General features: G+C 44.5%; 1 protein-coding gene across 1 annotated transcript in view; it reads left to right on the forward strand.

Moving 5' to 3' along the window:
• The window catches only part of EVC2 (EvC ciliary complex subunit 2), a 117,168-nt gene that overhangs the window by 6,293 nt on the left and 86,485 nt on the right, over nt 1–24,390 (forward strand). The window contains exons 3-5 of the mRNA XM_083155525.1: nt 8,779–8,939; nt 12,318–12,377; nt 23,179–23,365. Coding sequence (XP_083011651.1) covers nt 8,779–8,939; nt 12,318–12,377; nt 23,179–23,365 — 408 coding nt within the window. The remainder of the gene's footprint in view (nt 1–8,778; nt 8,940–12,317; nt 12,378–23,178; nt 23,366–24,390) is intronic.

The raw sequence follows: 24,390 nt of genomic DNA on the forward strand, positions 1-24,390 counted from the left end.
GTATGCTCTGTCCCCCCTCCGCAGTGTCAGCGCAGCAAAAGCTGGCGATTTCCCTGCAGAAGTCTATGGGCTTCTTACCGCAGCGATGTGTGAGGGATCCGTCACGGATCCCTCCCAGCATGCCCTGCTGCCGGCGCCGTGCTCTGCACATGCGCAGATGGAATCCCGGGTCTGAAACCCGGAAGTCCAGTGCCGGCACCTCATCGCAAGGGACAGTTCTTATCGCAAGAGCTGTCCCTTGCATTAATGATCGCATATGTTAGTGCACATGCGATCATTAAGAATGCGGTGGCCGGCGAAGGGGGGTGATACAGGACAGCGTGTGTTAGAACATCCTGCCCTTTGAGGACTTTTCTTGAATGTTGTGCGCTCTGGTCTGCAAGCAGCTAGTTGAGGCAGCGCCGGTTATGAAATGTTTATCATTGCTACCTCTCACTGCTGTGATCTTGGGTCCAGTTCCTGTCAAGTCTATATGTGGAGCTTGTGTGTTCTCTTGTGTTTGGGCAGGTTTCCTTAATGGGCTTCCGGTTTCTTCTCCCATGCAAAAACATACTTGTAGGCTAATTGGGATAATATAAAAAGAACCCTTAGTGGTATGTGTGTCTTTCAGTGTGATAGGGAACATAGGCCCTGATTCTAAATGATTCGCTCCCCTGCACGTTCGCACAGAGGAGAGATTTTTAGAGACTGCGCGTAAGTATTTATGAGCATGTTCAGATTTTGCGATAGGTGCGATGCGATCCCCTGGGGCATACAGAGCAGTGAATAAATTACATAAAAAAATCGCACGGCACTAAAATGGCCGATGCGATGCGATTTTCCTATGCAGAATAGCCCACTAAGCAATTTACTTAATGGGCGCCCTGCCAGGAAACAAGTACCAATGAAAGTAATATTAGTTATTTGGGTACTTATGTACTAACTGGGCTGCCGATTTTGAAATCGGGTCCATCGCATCGCATCCGACCATTTTAACATGGAATTCAATGGGAAAAGGGGTCCTTTTCATACCCCTACTATCCAAGTGGGCATGGAGTTGGATATAAACCTGTGGCGAGCGTAGCGAGCCACCGAGCCCGAAGCGTGGCGAGCAGACACAGAATACCGTCCCCTCGCGGGGCTCGCCACGCTTCAGGCTCGGTGGCTCGCTGCGCTCGCCACAGGTTTATATCCAACTCCATGCCCACTTGGATAGTAGGGGTATGAAAAGGACCCCTTTTTCCCATTGAATTCCATGTTAAAATGGACTCAGTCCATTTTAACATTGAATCCTATGGAAAAATCAGGTCATCGCATCGCATGCGATATGGTCGTATGCGATGCGATATCGCATCGCATCTGATTGTATGCCTTAAGTTAAGGCATACAATCAAAAAATCGGCAGCCCAGATAATACATAAGTACCGTTATTTGCTAGCTTACCATGTATTGCTCAGCACAGTAGCTGTGTGTGAAACAGGATGAGATTTGACATTACTATATATGTATATATAATGTAATACATTACAATGTATTACATTATATATAATTAAAAAAAAATATCTACAATATAAAATATTTTTCCAAGCTATAAAATATTTTTCCAAGCTACAACCACAGACTTTTCCTGCTTTCCAGCCAAGACAGAAATAATCTTCGTTCCTACAGTTACATTGGTAATAACTGAGCCGGATCTCCAGGGCTGCAGATTCTTCAACAGGTTTTGAATATTTGGACTAAGTTCAGTAGCGGCCAAATGTTTGATTAATTAAATATCCTCATTATCTGGTCTCGTTACCAAGCTGTATCTGTCACACCTTAGGATGCCCATCACTTGGCGCACAACTTTAGAAATTCACTTTTAAAATCAGTGAAGCAGAAATCAATTATTGCTTGCAAACCAGCAGTTCATCCACATACTCATAATAATTACTTTTTGGCAGGCCAAATTCATTTCTATAGGGACTGTAAAAGTTCTGAATATACCAAAATGTAACTTTTTTTTTTAACTTATCCTGGTGACGATACCATTGAACCGTGCTCTATGGCCCTTATTCTGGTTGAGTCGGATGGCTCCAAATGCGGACGGACGGCCGATGGTTGGTGTTTGCGCATGTGCGAACGCCGCGCAAGTCCGAATACGGCGTGAATTCTGTACAGAAAACGATCGGTCGGAGCAATCCGAACAGGGGTGGAGAGGGGCGTGAAGGGCTGTTTAGGCTCATTTACCATATGCGTACGCCCCACTTTTCAAGGGCGTTCCCATGAAAATGCTGGGTGTACGTATGGTAATGCGGCCATGACGCACGTGTGGGGGGCGGACATATGACATAGCCGGATGCCAGCTGCCCGCCCATATCCCTGTCAGGTGCTGTCTGACCACTCGGTCCAGCATTCGATGGTCGGCGACCATCGAATGCTGGGGGAGGTTCCCACAGATGGAGGAGGTGTTCACATGAAAAATCCACTGGCGGTCCGTACGCTCGGCGTGTGAGCGATCCGTACGAAAGGCGGGGCTAAGAACACTCGGTTTCTGTCCGAAAATACGCATCCGACTGATTCAACTAGAATAAGGGCCTATATGCTACAAAATTTTTTTTTTAAAGAAGGATCCTTTGAATCCCTCTCCTGTAGTTTATACCTGAACATCGCGAGCAACATCCCCAGATTGAGCTGCACGAATTAGTGGGTACATACTGGATGAGCAAACAAATTGGTCGTGTTCATTTGGAATGTTGCCTATTGTGTGTTTAGCAGTGCCAGATTAAGCCTTTGGGGGGCCCGGGGTACTTTAGAGCGGGGGGCCCCCTTGCACTTGTCATTACTGGCCGCACACTGCATGGGAGAATATTATACTGTCAAAACACAGAGTAAAGGCAGAATAAACTTGGTCAATGGTTAACTGCATGGGATATATATATATATATATATATATATATATATATATATATATATATATATATATATATATATATATATATATATATATATATATATATATACACACACACACACACCACATGAAAAGCCTGTGTTTGTCCCTCTGCCCCTTACTCTGGAGGAGACCTCACAGTCCTAGTGCTGCCTCTGATTAAAAACCCTCCCATGACTAAGCTGCTGCTGCTGTTCTCCATGGACCTGAGAAGCATGTAATGAGCTCCACCAATCAGAGCTCAGCACAAACTTCTCAGCCTCTGTCCTCTGGTGCAAAGTGTCATGGGACTTAGTCAACTCCCAGAAATGCACTGCACACTTGTGCAATCAGTGTGCCTTGGCTCCCGATGCTCAGCACCATAAATCATTGTCACATTGGCAGATAGGTGAAGCTGCAGCACTACCCCACCCATGCACAAAACATTTAGCTAAAAAAAAAAAAACATAACTTAAACATTTTTAAAAAAAAAAATACATGACAACCACAGGGGGCCCCTAGCTAGAGGGGTGCCCAGGGGCACTGACCCCTTGTGCCTCCATTATAATCCGGCCCTGGTGTTTAGCTTCACTCATCTCGAATACCTTTGCTACCGTCATTGCAAACGTCTGGCCGTTAAGGGGTGGATCTGCTTTTGATCATGCCAGGGCGATTGCCTTCAGTCACACAGGGGTTAAGTGCCCCAGGAACTGAGGTTGTTGGTTCAGAATAATTTTGAACCCGTTTTGCTGGCCATGCATACAATATAATCCCATTTGTAAGTAAAGTATATTTACTCTGCCTCTAATCCACGTGCTGTGGCTGGAATTAGATCGGAGAGTATATACTACTAAACATACTTGTCAATATTTGCAGCAATTAAGCGCACACTGATGAGAACAGTACACTCTGTTTAATGACTTGTTTGAGAGGTTGCACGCACATACACAGGTACAGTAAAGGAGTCACTGATGGCTATTTATACTGGTTAGACAATTAGTCGCTGACTGTTATTTATACTGGTTAGACAAGTCCTTTTCCATTGCAGCATCTTAGAGACCAGCTTTGTGTATCAGGGCGTGTTTCAGTCTATGGACTGTTGGGGTTTGACCTACATTAGTAACACACGAGTGGACACATTGAGCGTAGTGTTGTAGACGCTGTAGTTATTGACTTTGAAAGACCCGCAAATGTTTGAATACTTTTTGAATTTTCTTAAACTGCAGCGATCCCACCTCTCCCGGTTCCTATGGTGTGTCACTTGTAGTCATTACTCAACTGTGTTTCGTTAAGAGTAATTGAAGGTTCCGTAAGACGCTTTCTGCGCTGGCGAACAAGCGGCCAGATAGAGATGAGATAATGACAGAGTACAACTGACATATGCTCAATCTCTATGGCTCCATGTATTGTGTTTTTATACTGTATCACTGAGGGCACGATTCATTTTCAAGCCTCCAAGAATGATTGTGGTTTTTAATACAATATATTATGTAATGAATACAAAATATTATGTGATATTGCACATACTGTACACTATATGGACAAAAGTATTTGGCCACGCTATTATTGTATATAATGAAGCACCTAGCCATGCTGTCTCCATTGTAAACATTTGTGATACAGATGTGTAGTTCTGAAGAGATCAGTAACTTCAAGTGTGGTACTGTGATTGGATGGCACCTCATGTGTAGTACTGTGATTGGATGGCACCTCATGTGTGGTACTGTGATTGGATGGCACCTCTGTGTGGTACTGTGATTGGATGGCACCTCATGTGTGGTACTGTGATTGGATGGCACCTTTGTGTGGTGCTGTGATTGGATGGCACTTTTGTGTGGTACTGTCATAGGATACCACCTTTGTGTGGTACTGTGACAGGATGCTACCTTTGCAGTGAGACGATTCATTAAATTTCATACTGCTGGATATTCCCCTGTCAGTGATATTATTTGAAAGTGGAAGCATTTCAGCACAACAGCAACTCTGCCAAGAAGCAGAAGACCACGTAAGATCACAGAGGGGGTTCAATGACTGCTAAGGCGCATCATGCCTAAAACATCACCAAGCCTCTTCTGATCGGTGTGGTATATAGCGCACAGACAATGTCTAGTCCAGGCATAGGCAACCCGTGGCTCTCCAGCTGTTGTAAAAACTACAAGTCCCAGCATGCCATGCCACAGTTTTAGCATTCCCCAATAGAAAAACTGTGGCAAGGCATGCAGGGACTTGTAGTTTCACAACAGCTGTAGAGCCACAGGTTGCCTATGCCTGGTCTAGTCAGTAGGTCAAAAACAAAAGTTAGACATTGACAAGTTAGGCATGCATTAGGCTGACAGTGACAAAAGTAATGACACAAGTAAAATGTCAACATGAAAAATCAATATGTATACATGGTCACCATATAAGTGTACCGTGTCCCCTCAAATGGCTCGCTGCTCTCGGCACACTACTGTTCTATTCTCCCTCTATCCCCACTGGGGTGGTAAAATATGAAGTCGGTTTTGAAAAAAAGTCAGTTGTTGGGATATTAGGTCCTTAAGGTGCATACACACTGTACAGTTTTTTGACCAATTTCCCTTGAATCCAATGTCCTGGACGAAAGATGTTGACGAAAGACGACTGAGATATCTACAGACTAAAGGCTTTTTTTTTTTTAATATCCAAATTGAGCTGCATGCACAGTTGATGAACAATCTTGATGAACAACTGTTGGGTATGCGCATCATCATTCGTCGTTCTTCGCATACACAATGAAATATATTTTGACCAATATCGTTCAGAAGGGCCAAAATTAATGAAATTGGTCAAAAAACCACAGTACAGTGTGTATGCACCTTAAGAGCATTTACTGTATACGCAGACCAATTAGTATTTTACATGAAAACTGACTTTGGAATTTATCAAATGAGTTACAAAATGATTAGAACATATAGTGAAGACATTGCCAAAGAAATAATGGTTTTTATTTGAAATAATAATTTTGTCCTTCAAACTTTACTTTTGTCAAAGAGTGCTCCTATTGCAGCAATTACACCATGGCAGAACTTTGCCATTCTAGTTGTTAATCTGTTGGGGTAATCTGAAGAAATTTCACCCCACGCTTCCTGAAGTACCTACCACAAATTGGATCGGCTTGATGGGCACTTCTTGCGTACCATATGGTGATGCTGCTCCCACAGCTCAATGGGGTTGAGATCTGGTGACTGCGCTGGCCACTACATCGCAGACAGTATACCAGCTGCCTGCTTCTTCCCTAAATAGTTCTTGCATAATTTAGAGGTGTGATTTGTCATTGTCCTATTGGAGGAGGATATTGGTTACAATTAAGCGCTGTCCACAGTGTAAGGCATGGCTTTGCAAAATCCCTTTTTACCTTGTACAAAGCTCCTACTTTACCAGCACCAATGAAGCCCCAGACCATCATGTTACCTCCAACATGATGGAAAGATGGCATCAGGTACTCTTTCTGCATCTGTTCACTTGTTCTGTGTCTCACAAATGTTCTTCTGTGTGATCCAAACACCTCAAACTTCGATTTGTCTGTCCATAACACTTTTTTCCAATCTTCCTCTGTCCATTGTCTGTGTTCTTTTGCCCATATTAATCTTTTTTTTTTATTGGCCACTCTACCAAGAAGGCCAGCATCCTGGAGTTACCTCTTCACTGTATATGTTCACAGTGGCATTTTGAGGGTACCATTTAATGAAGCTGCCAGTTGAGCACTTGTGAGTCATCTATTTCTCAAACCTAGAGAATCTAATGTACTTGTCGTCTTGTTCGGTTGTCGTCTTGTTCAGCCTCCCACTTCTCTTTCTACTCTGGTTAGAAGCTTTTTGTGCTGTTCTCTGAAGGGAGTAGTACACACCGTTGTAGGAAATGTTCAGTTTCTTGCCAATTTCTCGCATGAAATAACCTTAATTTCGAAGAACAAGAATAGGCTGTAGAGTTTCACATGAAAGTTCTGTTTCTGGCCATTTTGAGAGTATAATCGAACCCACAAATGTTTGCTCCATATACTCAGCTAGCTCAAAGGAAGGCCAATTTTATAGCTTCTTTAACTAGCAAACCCGTTTTCAGCTGTGCTAACATAAATGCACAAGGGTTTTCTAATCCTCTTTTTAGTCTTCAAAAGCGATTAGCAAACACAATTTACCATTAGAATGCGGGAGTGATGGTTACTGGAAATGGGCCTCTAAACACCTATGTAGATATTCCTTTAAAAACCATAGGTTTGCGGCTAGCATAGTCATTTACCACATTAACAATGTATAGAGTCTATTTCTGATTAAGTTAATTCACTGAGTAACATTCACATCTAGTATCCCCACACTGTTGTTTTCATGTATGCTTAACTATGAGAGAGAGAGAGAGAGAGAGAGAGAGAGATTGGATAGCATGGTACATGGATAGATATAATTAGTACATTAGACACCATATAGGGGATATATATGATCCATATCTACCATCCTGTGACTACCTTCTGCCTCCATCTCCGCAGTGTCATCACCCTAGGTTGAGTTCTCTTCCAACTCCCGAGCAGGCACCTGTGTGTGTGTGTGTGTGTGTATATATATCCCTAGTGTATAACTAGCCGACATTTGCTCAGTCTGCTGAGATCCAGATAAAGCTGGGATAGTCTCGTAAAATAACAAAGCTAGTGTTCAGCCTAATCCTACATGTAACCCTTAATTTAAATCAAGTCTGTATTTTAGCTTTTACTTATTTGTAGTGCAATGAAGTCTTGTAAATGTTCTGTGTACTTAGTTAGCATCCATAAATCTAGGTGGCAATCAAACTTCGCATCTTGTCAACAAATAGAGTAGTCATGGGGCCTACAGACGTAGCAATTTAGGGGCATTTTCTAAGTGATCTGACATGGTCGCTTAGGAAATGCCTGTACATCACTCCATGTGTTGGGGCCATAGCGATGCGTGGCTCTGCACATCACTATTGCCCAGCGATTAATATCCAGCATGCTAGATATTAATCGGTCAGGGCCAGTGCTCTCACCGGAGAACACTGGCCCTAACAGATCGCTCAGCACACAGCGATGGCTTTGTGACACTTATGCTGAGGACGGTCGGTATACAGAGAAGTTGGAGCTGCCGGCTATTGCCCTGCCTTTTACTTTAGAATCATGAATCCATTTACCAAATTGTCCCAACTGGTTAGTCCGAGCTCGTTGTTACTGTTCCACATGTTTGGATACGATGGAGCTTGGTTGAATAGGCCCTGTCAGTCGGGGTCCCGATTGCCGGGCATTTAAACAGTCAAGATTCCGATGTCCTAGTACTGACCGGCGGAGTCCCGACTGTCGGGCAGTCATCCGGCACCTGTTGCAAATATCCATATACTGCAATAGTACTCGACTAATCGGGATATGGTAGAATTGTGGCTTGCTATAATCAGTTTCTGAATGAATATCTCTGCCATTACAATGCTGTAGTCACATGAACACATGGAATTCTTTGTTTCTATAGCGTCTGTTTGAAGTGATACATTGCAGTAAGCATTTGCTGCGGTAGATAAAAGCTGTCCAACATTCCGGGTTTGTTTAACATGAAGGATTCACAGAAAGTAAATATACACGTGTGTTATGCTTCAACGTTGCATGACAACCACAGAAGTGCTCTAGGCCTTACAAAAAAAGCCTATTATGTCTCATTGTTTGTGTTTATATAACTGCGGCTTTTTGTTGTCCAACTACATACTGTATTGATCCTTTCACCAAGTATCCTTTATAGTATGATAATTAATTTATCATGCACAGCTGAGGCATTTCAATGGGACGTTGCATGATGGAAAAGCTTTGCGTGTGGTTTTTTTTTTTTAAGTCTAGTTTCTAATAGTATTTTAGCTATGATTATAATGTTTTATATTCGTTTTAGATGTGTGCCCTGAGCAGACCTATCAACCACATGAGATTTCAAACTTGTTTGTGACCTCAGCGGCTCCTGGAACCACGTGGACGCACTCGCTGTTTGCCCTGATGCCTTCGTGGGTGACAAGGACACTGTACAAGCGTGCGACAGTGACACAGAAGCGACAAGTATGTAAACGGCATCCAATCCAGAAGATATATATTATTTTAATAATATGCAGCGGCACTCCATACACGTAGTATATTTAATGCTTCAACAAATAATCTGTGCCCTCCATGAATCCCTGCTCCGCGGCTAGGGTTTACCGTGCATATCTGGGTGACAGCGGTACTCATAGTAAATACAAATCCAGGCAGGCTAGTTTGCCAACGTTTCAATGCTATAATTCAGCTGTTCTCAAACTGTGGGTCCTGACCCCAAAGTGGGTCCCAACCTTCTAAGCATGGGGTCGCGACTCCATGTTGCTGACCATCAGGCTGATGACTTTTCTCATCTCAGTCACGGGCAGATTTGTTAAGCTCGGTGAAGTGATAAAGTGTCTGGTTTTTATCACGGGCCAATCGGCTCCTAACTGTGAAGTTACAGGCTTGGCTTGAAAAATTACAGGTAGGTGCTGATTGGCCGGTGATAAAAACCAGACACTTCATCACTTCACCGAGCTTAATAAATCTACCCCTGAGTCTGATAAAATGTTTTTAGATGATAACACGTGGGATCCGGTATAAGTATCTGGACCCAATTTGTTATTGCGGCTCTGAGGGCTTCTTATTGGGAAAGGAGATTATACTTATACAAATACTGCTCATATTCATAATACCTGGTAATTGTCCTTTAATGTTATAGGGACAGATTCAGTAAAGGAAAAAAACAATAATTTTGGACTAATGTTCACTCTAGGAGTGATAGTGGGCAGGGCGCTGGGGGGCGGACCTGGCACGCTGACGTCACAGCTGGGGGTGTGCCCGGGCCGGCGACAGCATGAAAGAGGCGTGCCCGGGCCGCCGCCGTTATCAAAGGGGGCTGGCCCTCCGAAGCCTCTGTGCTGCCGGGGAAGCGCCGGGCATCGCCGTCTGCGGCGACGCTGGGCTTCCCCGTGAGGCTGTTTTAGCGGGGCGCTGCGAGAGGGGCAGGGCGCATTTTGCCCTTTAAAAATCGGGCAGGGCGCAGCGCCCCGCTAAAACAGCCTAGCGCAGTGGTTCCCAAACTTTTTTGCATCACGGCACCCTAGATTCTCAGAATATTTGTCACTGCACCCCTAGATGCAAAGTTTGCTACCGAGAATTTCAGAAAACAATATTAAATTAAATAAGTTGTGCTTATATTTCATCCTTAGGTCCAGTTATGTGGTGCGGGACATGATTCACTTCTGTTTATCCACATATTTTAAAACTGGAAGCCACAAGCTCTGGTTATGCCTATTGACCATAAATAATTTGAATTGGTTCTGGACAACCAAGCCGAGGCCCCCCTTCAAGTGCTCCGAGGCACCCCAAGGAGCCTAGTCGCACAGTTTGGGAACCACTGGCCTAGCGGGAACACTATGGACAGTATTCAATGCCTTTTTGCGAGCTGTGACAGCGTGCAGTGCTGACTGCTCGCTGTCTCACAGCTTGCAGGTCAGTATTCAACTGCCCCCCCCCCCCCCTCCCTGCACGCGCTGTTTCCACCTTGCTGGGTTTTTACAGCGACTTGGATACAGCGTGTGCGGCCGCTAAAACAGCGAGGCTCGCGGCTAAATGCAGCGGGCTCCTTACATTAGCTGCGAACCTCGCCGTATGGGGTCATCCTCGCCGTCCTCTGACAGAGAGGATGCTCCTGGAATGTTGAATAGGGTGAGCGGCCGGCTGGGGGGGGGGGGGGTTTGGAGAAAATACATTTATATTATTTCTATGCAGGGTAAATACTGGCTGCTTTTGCATGTAGGCCACAGAAGTTAGACCGCTTTAAATTTACACTGCAGTGTAGATTTCAGTTTAAACACCCCCATCCAAATTTGAGGGCCCGTAGTTCTAAAAATGGTGCAAGCAAATGATCTTGTGTACACACAAACACACACTTCGTTTCTGTGGAACGAGTTGCCTGAATTCAAGTTGCCTTTGGCGGTTTGCGAGCGCTAATGCGTGATGGTCACGGACAGTCAACCGACTTCATCTCCCAGTGTTTGAGTTTCGCTACTGGAGGCTTTGAATTCATGAACATCCTGACCAGCTTTGTAGCGGCTGCACTTGAGAATTGTTTAGATCTGGGGGCTTCAGTTGACTTAAACTCAGATATGACCTCCTGAAGTGTAATGAGACTGCGACACTGAAAATTGATGAAGTGGTTAATGCGCCACTCTGGAAAAACAAGTACCTGGCTCGTGTACAATCCTCGTGTGCTGGGAGCTACACTTGGCTATTTCTGTCCCTACTGCTTGCAATGTATGCACCGTCTGTCTGATTACCATTGTATACAGGCAGGCCCTACGGATGACCCTTAAGAGCCATCTTCCATTATTCGCCACAGAGCCACTCCGCTTCTGTTTGTAAAACATGTTGAGAGATACCTGCAGTCATTCTGTTCCTTTTATCCATGGTAAAATAATGTGCGCGCTTGTCAAAGCAAATCATTTGTGTTCTCGTCAGTGAAAATCAATAACTAATTTTCTACTGCTTTCTTTTACGGGTAGTTGAACAGCGCTGTCGTAAACCCATGAATACTTACATTGTGAAAGCCAGACTAGTTCTAGTGTCTATATTTGAGAAGTAGATTGGTGTTTAATAGCCCCGCACTGCTAATTGAGAACTCAAAACATCAAAATCTCGTCTCTGGTCTTTATTATGTTTTTTTTATTTTTTATCTATTTATAACTCTTACATATCACACCGTACAAGTCAGACATTGGGCAGTATTCAATGCTCCCGACTCACCGTTTTTTTTCCGGCGAATCGGACTGTTTTCAGCTGTCCCCCGGCACACTGCAGCGAACGGTTAAAAATCGCCGTCAGGGGCAGCGAGCCCCTGCGGTGTTGAATCGGGAGACCGCAGCGAATCCTAAACAGGATTCACTGCACATGCCGAAAAAGGGCATTGAATACTGCCCTTTGACTCTCTCCTTCCTCATCATCTCTTCCAATTTGTTTTATGGGAGAAAGTGTCCATCCGTCCACAGACTTTTATGAGCATGGTTGGAATAGTAGTTAGCAGCCCCCCCCCCCCCCCCCCACAGCACTGGGGTCATGAACAATCTGTGTGGAGTTTTTATGTTCTCAGAGTGGATTTCCTTCAGGGAGCTCCACATTCCAAAAATATACTGGTAGGTTATCCTTGATTGTGCATGTGTCCATGGGGAATATAGATTGTATTCTCTACTGAGGCTGAAATGGGCGTGACTGACTACATAAAGGGCTGCGGAATATTGGTGCACTATTATAAGTAACTGTAAATAAATAAGTGTCCCATTGCTTTGTTCTACAATAGGGGACTTTTTGTTGTGCTGTGGTAATTTTTTATGTGGTCTCGAGTTTAAAGGTATTCACTTTTCTTCCATGTTCTGCTTTCCGCAGGCCCGAGACGTCTCTTCTTCTTCTTCGTCCAATGGCGTTACATTCTACAAGTGTGCAACTGTAAGTAATTAAGTCTCCTTTTAGAGTCTTATGCTTGCTCTATGCGGTGGTACCCTGGCGTGGTATGGGTGTAATGGGTGCATTGAGCACAGTACAACTGGGAAGGCATACGGTCATTGGGTCACCAGCAAGTTATTAGACAGTCATTAGGTCGACATGGGTTAGGCCGACAGGGTCATTAAGTCGACATGGGTTAGGTCAACAGTCAAAATGTCGACATGGGGTTTTTCACTGTTTTTTGAGCCGACATGTCCCAACAGGCGGTATTTCATGTACTACCATCCACTAGGGTGTGGTGGGAGAATAAAATAGTGTGCCGAGCATAGCGAGGCACCGAGCCCGAAGCATGACGAGCTGTGCCCATGTTGACTGTGTCAACATCCAGGTAAAAAAAAAAACAGTGAAAAAACCCCATGTCGACCTTTTGAATGTCAACCTAACCCATATCGACCTTATGACCGTGTCGACCTAAATTCATGTCGACCTAATGACTGTCTAACCAACTTGCTGGTGACCAACTGACCCACACCCACTGGGAAGTACCTGGTTTTTGGTCAGCTTATCAGCTGAACTACTCTCATATACAGTATGTATCACATCCATTCGGAGATGTAAGGACAGTACCCAGAACAAACACAGGGGGGAGAAGTATCAAACCTTGGGGAGAGATAGAACGTAAAGATATGGAGCCCTATTCAGTGCAAATTCGCACAGCGACCTATTATCAGTATATTGGGCACGTGTATGGGCCGCAATTCCTGCTAGTGAAGAAATCTTGCTACTTTTTTCCGTCCCTACCCGTCCGCAAGGTGATTGACAGAAATTGGTGCCTGTGGGTGGTAAGAAACAACGCAGATGTGCCAGAATAAACGCAGACGTGACTAGGGAAAACGTTAGCACATTAGCAGTCATACACATTTATTCACTCGGCGAGAAGCTTCATTTGTAAGGCGGGATTTCTTTCTAGTGGGACAGCGTTTATTTGATCACTGGCGGCTGCACATTCACTGCTGTGCGTTCAGGCCGAAATCCGGGCCATAAAGTACAAACAGGCTGCATGACAAGAACTGATTAGTGCCTCATCTCACTCTGCTACACCTCTTTCCAAAGATTGATACACCTGCCCCTTAAAGAGATACTATTTGGGTGGTGAGTAAAAGAGTTGCAGTGAATATTCTGCACTGCGGATGTCTATAAAACGAGTGCAGCCCAATTATTCAACGGTCAGAGGCTGGACCAAGAGAAAGCTGGTCTGAAACAGTCGTCTATATTTTTTTGGGTTGTAGATTTTGGGTGTAGGAATTGTCCGGACTGGGCCAATGCCCAATCGGAGAACAATTCTTGTCTGGAAGGGCTATTTGCAAAGGTTGTAGAACAAGCAGGCACGGTCCAGGCATAGCAGCGTGTGAGTTTATACACAGATTGGCACTTATGATGTTCACATTGTCACCAGAATGAAGGTAAGTGCCTTACATGGGGGGAAATGTTTGGCAAGGGAAGAAAGAACATTTAGGCTACCATGTGCCATCTATTTCATATTGGCCACATCCAACAGGGTAGTTTCTTGACCCAGTGCAAACTCCATACTCTCAGTAGCTGCAGTCAGTTCCGGCTCCTTATCTGCCTGCTTCTGCTGTCAATGCACAGCATCCCTTCCCTCCGATAAGGCTAATAAAAAGCATCTCTGATGAAAAAAAAAAAAACATTCTAAATGACCAGTATTTTTTATTAGCAGTTTCTTCTATAACGCAGCATGTTCAATTGCGCTTTAATTATTTCTGTTTGCAATTGGTTTGTTGTAAAACATTTCTTTTAGTTTTGAGAGAGAGCGGTTTTGTTATGGGGCTCTCCCAGCTCCTACGCTAATGGACGTTCGGTAATTAATTCAATCATTGCTGTTATTGATCAGTGCTATCAGCTAAGCTCCAGGATTGCTCCATTGGCTATCCCTCACTGGTTTAATGGCTTTCCGGGCAGCTAAACAATTTGGTACCAAGTATTCTTGTAACCAGGAAAACAACCATGTTGACCGCGAGTGAAGCTGGCTGTCACTGGCTGAGACTTGGCATTGCTCTTTATGAGAGTTATGAATTATTTGACCTTTTTATTACATAAGATATTACATAATCAATAGGTCTAAAAAATCTAATTTTATGTATAAGCATTTGGTGTTGCTTATTTTTGCCCCTGCCAAAAGTAACTTTATAGGCCTGGCCTTCTGTTAAACAGAATGTACTACGGCTGCTGACCGAAGGCTGGTCATAGACCTGAAGAAGGTGGCATCTTGAGACTTTTGATTGGTTAGGCCTGTGACATCTGATTTTCAGTTATGGTAACGGTAATCTGGGAAAAGGGTTAGCCAAGGTTTGGTCATTGGGAAAAGGGCAGGGTTGAGGTTTTATGTTATATTATATAATAATTTTTATATTATTATATGAAAATAACTATATATATATATATATATATATATATATATATATATATATATATCTATATATCTATATATCTATATATATATATATATATATATATATATATATATATATATATATATATATATATATATATATATATATATCTATCTCTGCAGTCATTTAAGCTTCTGGGTCATAAAAGACCCTACAGCCCTGTGTATAAATTCTCCAACACACACTGCTTTGTCTACAGCGTTTAAGAACGGAAGGCCCATACACACTGGGCGATTTTGAGCTACAAGCCGCTCAAACTTTGTGTTTTGAGCTGCTTTCAGCTGAAAGCCGCCCAGTGTGTATGGCCCAGCGATGACCTGTGATGTGCGCTCCCGCACATCACAGGGAAAGCTGTTCATCTGCTTGTATTGCCAGCAGATGAGCGGCTTTGTGGACGGCTTTCCATAGCGCTGCGCTATGCAAAGCCGTCCGCCCCCACTGACAGCGCTGGGCAGGAGGAAAGCCGCTCAGTGTGTATGCACTAAACGGCTTTCCCCCACCGATGACAGCGGTCATCACTGTCCATACACACTGGGCAACATCGCCCAGTGTGTATGGACCTTTACACTGCAACCTGCTGCAGAAGGGGGGAAATGCAACCCTGGAGATTGGAGAACCTACATAGTTTATGTATAAATCCACTGCTGATTACATCTGCTTTTGTAAGGCTGGTAATACAGACATTGGCATACTGCATGAGTAATAGGGACTTTTCGTGCTCTTTAAAAAATCTACATTTTAAGTCCGCAAGCCCTTTTTTATGCCATAAATTGTTCTTGATAACAAAGGCTGCTTCCGCGGATTTTAAATAGAAGCTTGTGGCATAAAACACTTATTTCCCAACCTACAGTATGTATACACACAATCTATGAATATACAATGAACTAGCACTGCAGAACCACCACTTTACTCCCCATTCTGTGACACCCATGAGAAGCGGGATTTAATATTGCAAAGCTTTCTCAAATCTGTTAAACCGGATTGTTTCCCCAGATTGACTCGGAGAATAGCACAATACAGATTTTAATTCCTAGGCAGAATTAGTTAGTTATAGGCTTTAGATATTTAGTGAGGGTTTATGTTTAAATTGTGCGCTGTGATTCGCTTGTGTGTCTAATCCTCGCTTTTTGCCAGAGGGCATGGCGCAGACACTGTTAAAATAGATGGAAGGTTATATATAGATGTATTACATTTTAGATTTATTTTTTGTGGTAAAGATTCCATTTAAGATTAGTAGTTTCACTGGTTTTTGAATCTGTTGGTCAAAACACATTTCTCAGCATGTTCTGCTCGTTATTGGCCTTGAGAACTAAAAAAAACTAAAACACTAATTTGTGTGTGTGTGTGTGTATATATATATATATATATATATATATATATATATATATATATATATATATATATATATATATATATGGGTTTGTTTGGCACTCTCGGCAAATATCTGGTCACAGACCGTGGTGCCTCCACACAGAAATAATTATAGTGGCAGTATTCTCCCAGGACGGACCTGTAGGAAAAATGAGTGGCACTCTCCGGATTTTTGCAAATAAAGTTTTTAGTGCAAAAAATTAGTTGTACATAGTCGTCAACGTTTCAAGGCCTCAGCCTTTTCGTCAGGACGGACATAAAGTGCATACAGTGCTGTGCAAAGGACTGTATGCACTTTATGTACCCTGAGGACGAGCACTGGGCTCGAAACACTGGTGTAGGTCACCTGATATGCAATAAAGCACTTTATTTACTTCAAGACTCCGAGTGATGCCTGTTGCCTGATTTACCTGTGTTGGACCTGCGTGGTTCTGGGAAGGCACCGGAGCAAGCTGCCTTTTTACTTCTTTAGTGGAGTGCCGGATTATCTTATATATATATTGAAGAAGGAGCGCTGCTCCGAAACGTCAGCTTTTTATCACCCTAATACACTATTTGTCAAGACCTCCGAGTGCCGCCTGTACTTTGTTCTATTATATATATATATATATATATATATATATATATATATATATATATATATATATATATATATATATATATATATATATATATATATATATATATATATATATATATATATATATATATATTATTTTTATGTTTGATCATAGGGAATTTATTCCCATAATGAACTGCAATATATATCCCATCAACGCAGTAGATATAAATCGTATTTATAAGTCCTATCCAGTGGTAAATTTTACCTGTGGGCTGCAGCCCACCCCCCAGTAATATCCGCCTCCCTGCTCAGCATTAGCGTTGAAGCCAGATACAGTGCATGGGACTGCGCTGGCATTGACTACCTATTGGAAGTTCTACCCGTACTTGTATTATCACAGCGCCCGGCTATGCTACGTTTTCAATGTAGGCTAAGCTACGTTGTCAGCGTAGCCGGCACCATGATAATACAGGAGGCAGCAGGGTGGTGTGGTTTACACTTACCCTCCTCTGGGCTGGGCACCGTGTTGATCCACGGTGACTTCCCGGCAGTTGCATTCAGTCCCCCTGCTCCGGCACTCGCTGCGGACGCTGTACGTAATTCAGCGTAGTGCCGCTGGCTACGAGCAACGAGCATGTACTCCTGGCAACGAGCATGTAACTCCTGTCAATGAGCAGGTTATCCCTGGCAATGAGCAGGTTATCCCTGGAAACGAGTATGTAACTCCTGTCAATAAGCATGTTATCCCTGGAAATGAGCATTTAAGTAATAAACATTTCTAGTTTACACTACTGATACTGAGGGGGAAATTTACTAAGATGGGAGTTCTATTTCACATCGGATGTTGCTATAGGCAACCAATCAGAATGTACCTCTTATTTATTTAACACATTCTTGAAGACCATAGATAGTATCTGATTGGTTGCCCTTCGCAACATCCCTTTAAAAAAAAAAAAAAATGTTTTAGTACTTGTGTAGTTTCACGGCGGCAGTTACGTAGTCAGCGTAGCGTCCCTGTCAGAATCAGCGTAGTGTTCCCGCGGCCAGCGTAGTCAGCATCCCTGTCAGTATCAGCGTCGTGTTCCCGCCCGTTCGTGGCTAACCAGAGCTTACGTAGTTAGTGTAGTCAGTCAGCATTACGCAGTTAGCGTAGTCAGTCAGCGCTTATTACATTGTGTGGGAATTATTGACCATTTTAACCTGCCTGACATGACAGGTGTGAATGTGTTCCTGAAACACCCCCACTATCCACGTCAGCCCTTGGATAGTGGGGGTTTATAATGGAGGCATTTGCCAGTAAGGATCATGGAGCACTGGCAAATGCATCCTTTATTGTGCACGAGACACACTTGCGCACCACCCCCCCCCCCCCCCCCCCTTTGTGCAGGAGACTCACGCGCTACCGAACCCCTAACCCTGTCCGTCACCCTGAAGTGGACACAGGCAGGGTTGCCGTACCCTGCCCCAATAATTACTGAGACGCACAAGCATCTGAGACACTCGTGCATCTCAGACAGACGAAGCGCCTCTCTGCCGGCGCCCGCATGATCCCATCTCCGCTGGCGTCCACCAGCGCAGGGGATCTGGCGGTTAAAGGCGCTCACTAGGCTTGCCAGGGACGCCGGGGACAGTACGGTGACTAGCTGTCTGACGGGGACACTACGCTGACTATGCTAGGCAGCAGTTAGGTTACACCGACAACGTAGCTTAGCCTATGCTGAAAACGTAGCGTAGCCTGCTGCTGTGAAACTACACAAGTACCAATGTTTTTATTGACATGAAAAACTTCAATACAAGACCAAAGATAATGCGATCAATCATTACAGTAAAGTCTATTAATCTTGAAACTATTGATAACAGTTGACGGTACATTATAAACACAGTCAGCAGCATAACAAAGCATAGTAGAGACTATGCAAAACACACAACGATATTTATGAATTAGAAAGGGGGGTCGTTGCTTAGCGATTCTAGAAGGTACCTATTCTAGATTGTAGAAGGTACCTATTCTAGATTCTAGAAGAGGTGTTTGAGAAAGAGTTCCTAAGAGGGGATGATCAGGTTCGGACATATTGCAGCCCGCCAGGTTTAGCAAACAAAACACTTTGAAGTTCGTTTCTCTTTTTGGAGTGACGTCTCTGTACAGTCCGTCATAAATAGGTGGGACATTCTAGGAAGGGCTAAAGACATAGGGGAAGGGACTGGTGAGATCCATTGGGATAAGATGTTTTTTTTTCTAATGGCTGCTGCTATCTTAGTGAGTAATAAGCGAGTGCCTGGTGTAAATTTCACAACATTCCTTTTGAAATAGAATTCTCATTTTAGTAACTTCCCCCTGAGTGTTTTACCTTCACCTTGATTACATTTTCATGTTTGTCTTAATTGAGCTTTATTGATGAACAAGGTAATGCTAAATAATTGTACTCCTTTTTATTATCAGATTACCAGATATACTGTACCATCTGTTTCATTCTTAGATCGTTCTAGCAGCATACTGTGCAAAAATGATCATAACCTATGCAACAAATCCGGTTGCAAGTAGCAAGGACGAGATTATTGGAAGGTCGGCACAAGCGTTAGGCCTACAAAGAGAAGGTTGACACTCAAAATGTCGACATGAGTTTCCTTTTTTTTTTTTAGCCGTCACGTGGCAACAGGCGCTATTTCATACCCTACCATCCACTACGGTGTGGTGGGAGAATCAAATAATATGCCCGAAGCATGGCGAGTGCAGCAAGCCATGCGAGGGGACGTGGTACCCTTTGACGGTGTCCATGTCGACATTCGGGACAAAAAAAGCAAAAAAACTCAGGTCAACCTTCCCATTGCTTGTGTTGACTTTCCAACCCTGTTCACTTTAGCCATGTCAACCTATTTCATGTGTTTTCAGTGGTCGACTCACTGCATGTCAGCCTAAATTGGTTTGACCCAATGACCCCTAACCCCGTTACCTGTGCATCTGGAGTTTTAAATGTCCATGTGTTTTGGAACATTTCAGTGTGTTTAAGTTGATCTTGGTAGCTCAGCAGCAGCGCAGAGAACAACGGTTGCCTAAACGCTTTTACAGCAATGGTTAAAGTGAGTTGAGCTGAAACCCCCCCCATCTGTCCTGCTTTATGCTGCATCCTCGTTAGCACATCTCCCGGATTCTGCCACAGTGCCAGTTGTTACCTTTACTCCATCTGTAACCATGGCCCTTATTCCGGTTGGTGGGTATATTTCCGAATTATTTCGGAGCGGTCCGCACGCCACGCTGTGCGGACATCGTACGAAGAAACGCCCACCGGTCCTCCGCATTCGAACGGACTCACTCTTTAAGAAGAGGGCGTGTTTACGGACAACATCCAAACCTTTGCGTGTGCGGTGGACACAAACATATTCTGCACGGTCTTACAGCGTATGCACGGTCTTACCGCGTCAGAACGGACGGGAACCTGCCCTTACGCACCGATGCGGTGTAAAAGTGACATGTATATTTATATTAGTGATAGGAAGTTCTGTCCATTGCTTGCAGTGTAAATGTGTGTCAAAAATGCAGCATATATTTGTGTGTTTAGTAATGGTCCATTTAAGCTGCAATGGTTCCAATTGAAGCAATGACAAGAGTGTAATTAATGAGTAAAGGAGTGGATTGTATTGTGTTCAGCTGACATTGGTTGAGGTGCACCCATACTGATTGGGCGTTCCGAATGCCTAGCGCATGACCGAGTGGTGTCCGCAAAGCAATACTTGCTTATGAAGACTGCAGGTTTCCTGCCTTTTTCTTCGTATGCATTCGGTGTGCTGTCCGAATGTACGCGTACCATAATTAGTGCACTCCCTCGTGTACGCCCATGTTTACGCCCAGTTTAGCCCACTTTGAAACTACGCCCCTGTGTAGTTCCGAATGACGCCCATATTTCACGAGTGAATGCGGTGCACATTTCTGTACGGTATTAGTGAGAACAAGTACGGAGACCATGCATGGCACATGCGCATAGCGTTGCCCACGCATGCGCAGACGGCTAAAAAACGCCATCCGAAAGAGTGCGGGAAAGTACGCACAGACCAGAATAAGGCCCCATGTAACACTGTTACATTTCACTGCTAATTTCTCACGTTTCTTTGTCACTCTTCAGACATTGTATGTGTTTGTTGATTTAAGGCTTTTTTATGTGACCATTTGTATTTGTATCTAAAAGTAATTTTATATCATAGGCTAATGGCTCAAATGGTTATTCTGTTTCTGGTGCAGTATGAGACAGAGCCCATAATCTTTACCCTTATGTAATGAATCCATCGCTGGCTTCTGACTGGTGTACATATGGAGGGTTGTTGTAATCTACACGCTCCCGGCGTGTACGTGCACAGGAGCGATGTTGAGCATCTGGTAGTTCACCGTCCTGTTTGCACCTACCAGTGGGGGCGTGGCGCAACGGCAAGGGATCGCGCCCATGAGAGCGCCCAGCGTTTCATGGGCGTTACCATGAAAACGCTGGTCGGTCCCATGTAAATGTGACCCTGGTTCCTGGAGGGGGGGTCAGCTGATGTCAGTGGATGTCTGCTGCCCCCTGCTTCCCGTACAGGGTGCCCACAGTTGGCGACCAGCAAATTATTTCTTCCCTGTGCACGAGCTGCGAATAGATGTTAATGCTAAGCATCCATTCGCATGCCTGCTGGGGAGTGCGGCGGGGACGGGTGGCCGTGTGGGTGGCCTTACATCCACATGCAACGCTGCAAATTTCGCAGCATTGCATTTGGACCAGAATAAGGTCCATTGTGCCAAATGGCTGAATTGATGCCAAATTCCAGTCTAGTTTTCTCTAATAGCTTTAAAGAATGTACGGGATTTGTTTCAGTTGCACAATACAAACACCCCCAGACGTGTTCCTGTTTACATTTACCCTCACAGTAAGGATTACACCTGTAATCACGGTAAGGATGTACTACTAAGCCTTGGAGTGTGGTTAATGGTCCATACACACTGGGCGATTATGCCCTGCGTGTATAGACAGCGATGATCGTTATCATCGCTGGGGGGGGGGGGGTTGCTCAGTGCATACACACTGAGCGGCTTTCCCCCTGCCCGGCGCTGTCAGTGCGGAGAGGATGGCTTTGCATAGCGCGGCGCTATGCAAAGCCATCCTCAAAGCCTCTCATCTGCTGGTATGAGGCTGGTTTCACACACTCCGGCTTCTGCCGGACGGTGAAATCCCGCACGGCCAGGGAGCCGTGCCGCACACAGTACTTTATCATGGAGGGGATGGCCACAGCCCGGCAGCCGTCCCTTCCAGTGGCGGGATCCGGCTGCAACCGTGCGGTCGGGTGTGGCCGTCCCGTGTGAATGGACACAATAGTGTCCATTCACAACTAATGTGTGCGGCACGGCTCCCTGGCCGTGCGGGATTTCACCGTCCGGCAGGAGCCGGAGTGTGTGAAACCAGCCTTACCAGCAGATGAACCTCTTTCCCAGCGATAATGCAGGATTGCGCAGCAGCGCTCACTGCCGGGGCATACACACTGGGCGGCTTTCCCCCTGCCCGGCGCTGTCAGTGGGGAGAGGACGGCTTTGCATAGCGTGGCGCTATGCAAAGCCATCCTCAAAGCCACTCATCTGCTGGTATTACCAGCAGATGAACCTCTTTCCCAGCGATAATGCGGGAGCGCGCAGCAGCGCTCACTGCCGGGGCATACACACTGGGCGGCTTGAGCTGAATGCTGTTTTGAGCTGCTTTCAGCTCAGTCGCCCAGTGTGTACGGGCCTTAAGTGAAGAGAAATCAAGTACCAGCCAATCAGCTCCAAACTGTCACCTTAAGACTTTGAAAAATTACAGTTAAGGTGCCCATACACGTTAAAATTATTGTATACAATATTGTATACAATATCGCATCTCATCGCATCTCGGTTTTGCGATGAGATGAGATCTAGTACAAAAAGTACGTGCAGCACATACTTTTTGTACTAGATCTCATCTGTTCTCATCGCAATGCCGAGATGCGATATTGTATACAATAATTGTAACGTGTATGGGCACCTTCAGCAGAGGATTGGTTGGTAGTTTATCACTCCCCAAGGCTTGGTACATCTGCACCCGTGTCAGAAGGGGTGACGGTATAGATGCGTACACACGAGGACATTTCTATGGTACCTTAGCATTAGTTTTGCAATTTGTTGGTATTACAGAATGTTTGTATTTTTTTTTCAAACTGACAAAATAAAAACCATTTACTTGCACTTGTAGTATACCAGAGTGTCTCATTCTTAAGTGACGTCATTAGTCCTTAGGCAATGATTAATAGTTCAGCCCCATATCCGATGCCCCCACGGTGCTATATGCTAAGTTGTAGACTTCACTCCATGGTTAAACTCTCTGAAATGGCTTCACAACATAGTCAATAATAATTTCTGTTTGTGTTTCAGCAAAATGACCAGGGAGGGCAGCAAACCACCTCCATCCAACTGGTTGCAAACAATACCGCCTCAGCAATGAATTTGTCTAATATTAATATCTCTGACAAAATTACCGGCCTCATCATTGAAGAAGTCAGTGACAATAGCAGTCAGCCAGGAACTGGCACGCAGAGCTTCAGGAAAGAATCTCTCACAGGTGATGCGTAATTTGTGTTTGATGTTCAGTATAAAGCTGCCAGACGTCAGCGGTGTGTGCGACAGCGGCTGACGCGCAGCGTGGGGAGCAGCCTTGTACAAAATGAATGCTTAAATTCATACATAGTCATAACAGAAGTATTCCAGCTATATCACTGAGGTAAAAAAGGCTGCAATGTGGGATAACAACATAATCAGCCTACTTTATTCACAATGCATTCATGGCGTGATTGCCGTTCGTGCGATAATCGTATACCGGGCGTCAGAACAGACTGCACATGTTGTGGCAACTTTAAGTGTAGTGTGTCGGGAATATACAATATATAGTTGATTTATAAGGTGACACAAACGGTCCGCAGCGCTACGCATGGGGGTACACCATACAAAAGCACTTTGAATCATGAACAGACATCCACTGTTTGCATAGGGCCTGATTCAAAGGTGGCTGCTTCAATGTTTACTGTAAACCTCAATGTGCAGATCTGGAGCTGCCATCTCACTTGCAATGCCCCCAAACCATATATCGATGTGCTGCTGGTGTTCAGTGACTGCAACAGGATACCTTGCACAATAGGACGGAAGGTCAACCCCCTTTTCTGGGTCCGTCGAAGCCAGCCACTGCATCCTCAGATGCCGCCTCACTGGCCACGGCAGGGTGATTTTGCCAGACATCCTGAGTAACCTGATGGGCGATGTTCACGCAGTTAATCCATTGCTGCATTTTCAGACACAGCAGGGTATCTGAGAGGCAGCCAGGAGGCGTCTACTTAAACATGATGCCTCCTGCCTCATTTGCATTGCAGGACAACTTCAGTTTAGGGTTAGATTAACAATGGGCGTGATGACGACCGCCACCAGCTGGACACATGGTCGGCCATACTTTATATATTAAAATTGTATTTCTATTTCCTTTAAAAAAAAAAAAGATGCAATTTTTTTTTTTTGTATGCATTTATGTATTTGGAGAGACATTGGGGCTGATGGTGTAGGGGAGGACACGCCAACATCACACTGGCCACACCCACA

Source organism: Crinia signifera, chromosome 1, assembly GCF_055691185.1.
Source record: "Crinia signifera chromosome 1, ASM5569118v1, whole genome shotgun sequence".
Lineage (NCBI taxonomy): Eukaryota > Metazoa > Chordata > Amphibia > Anura > Myobatrachidae > Crinia > Crinia signifera.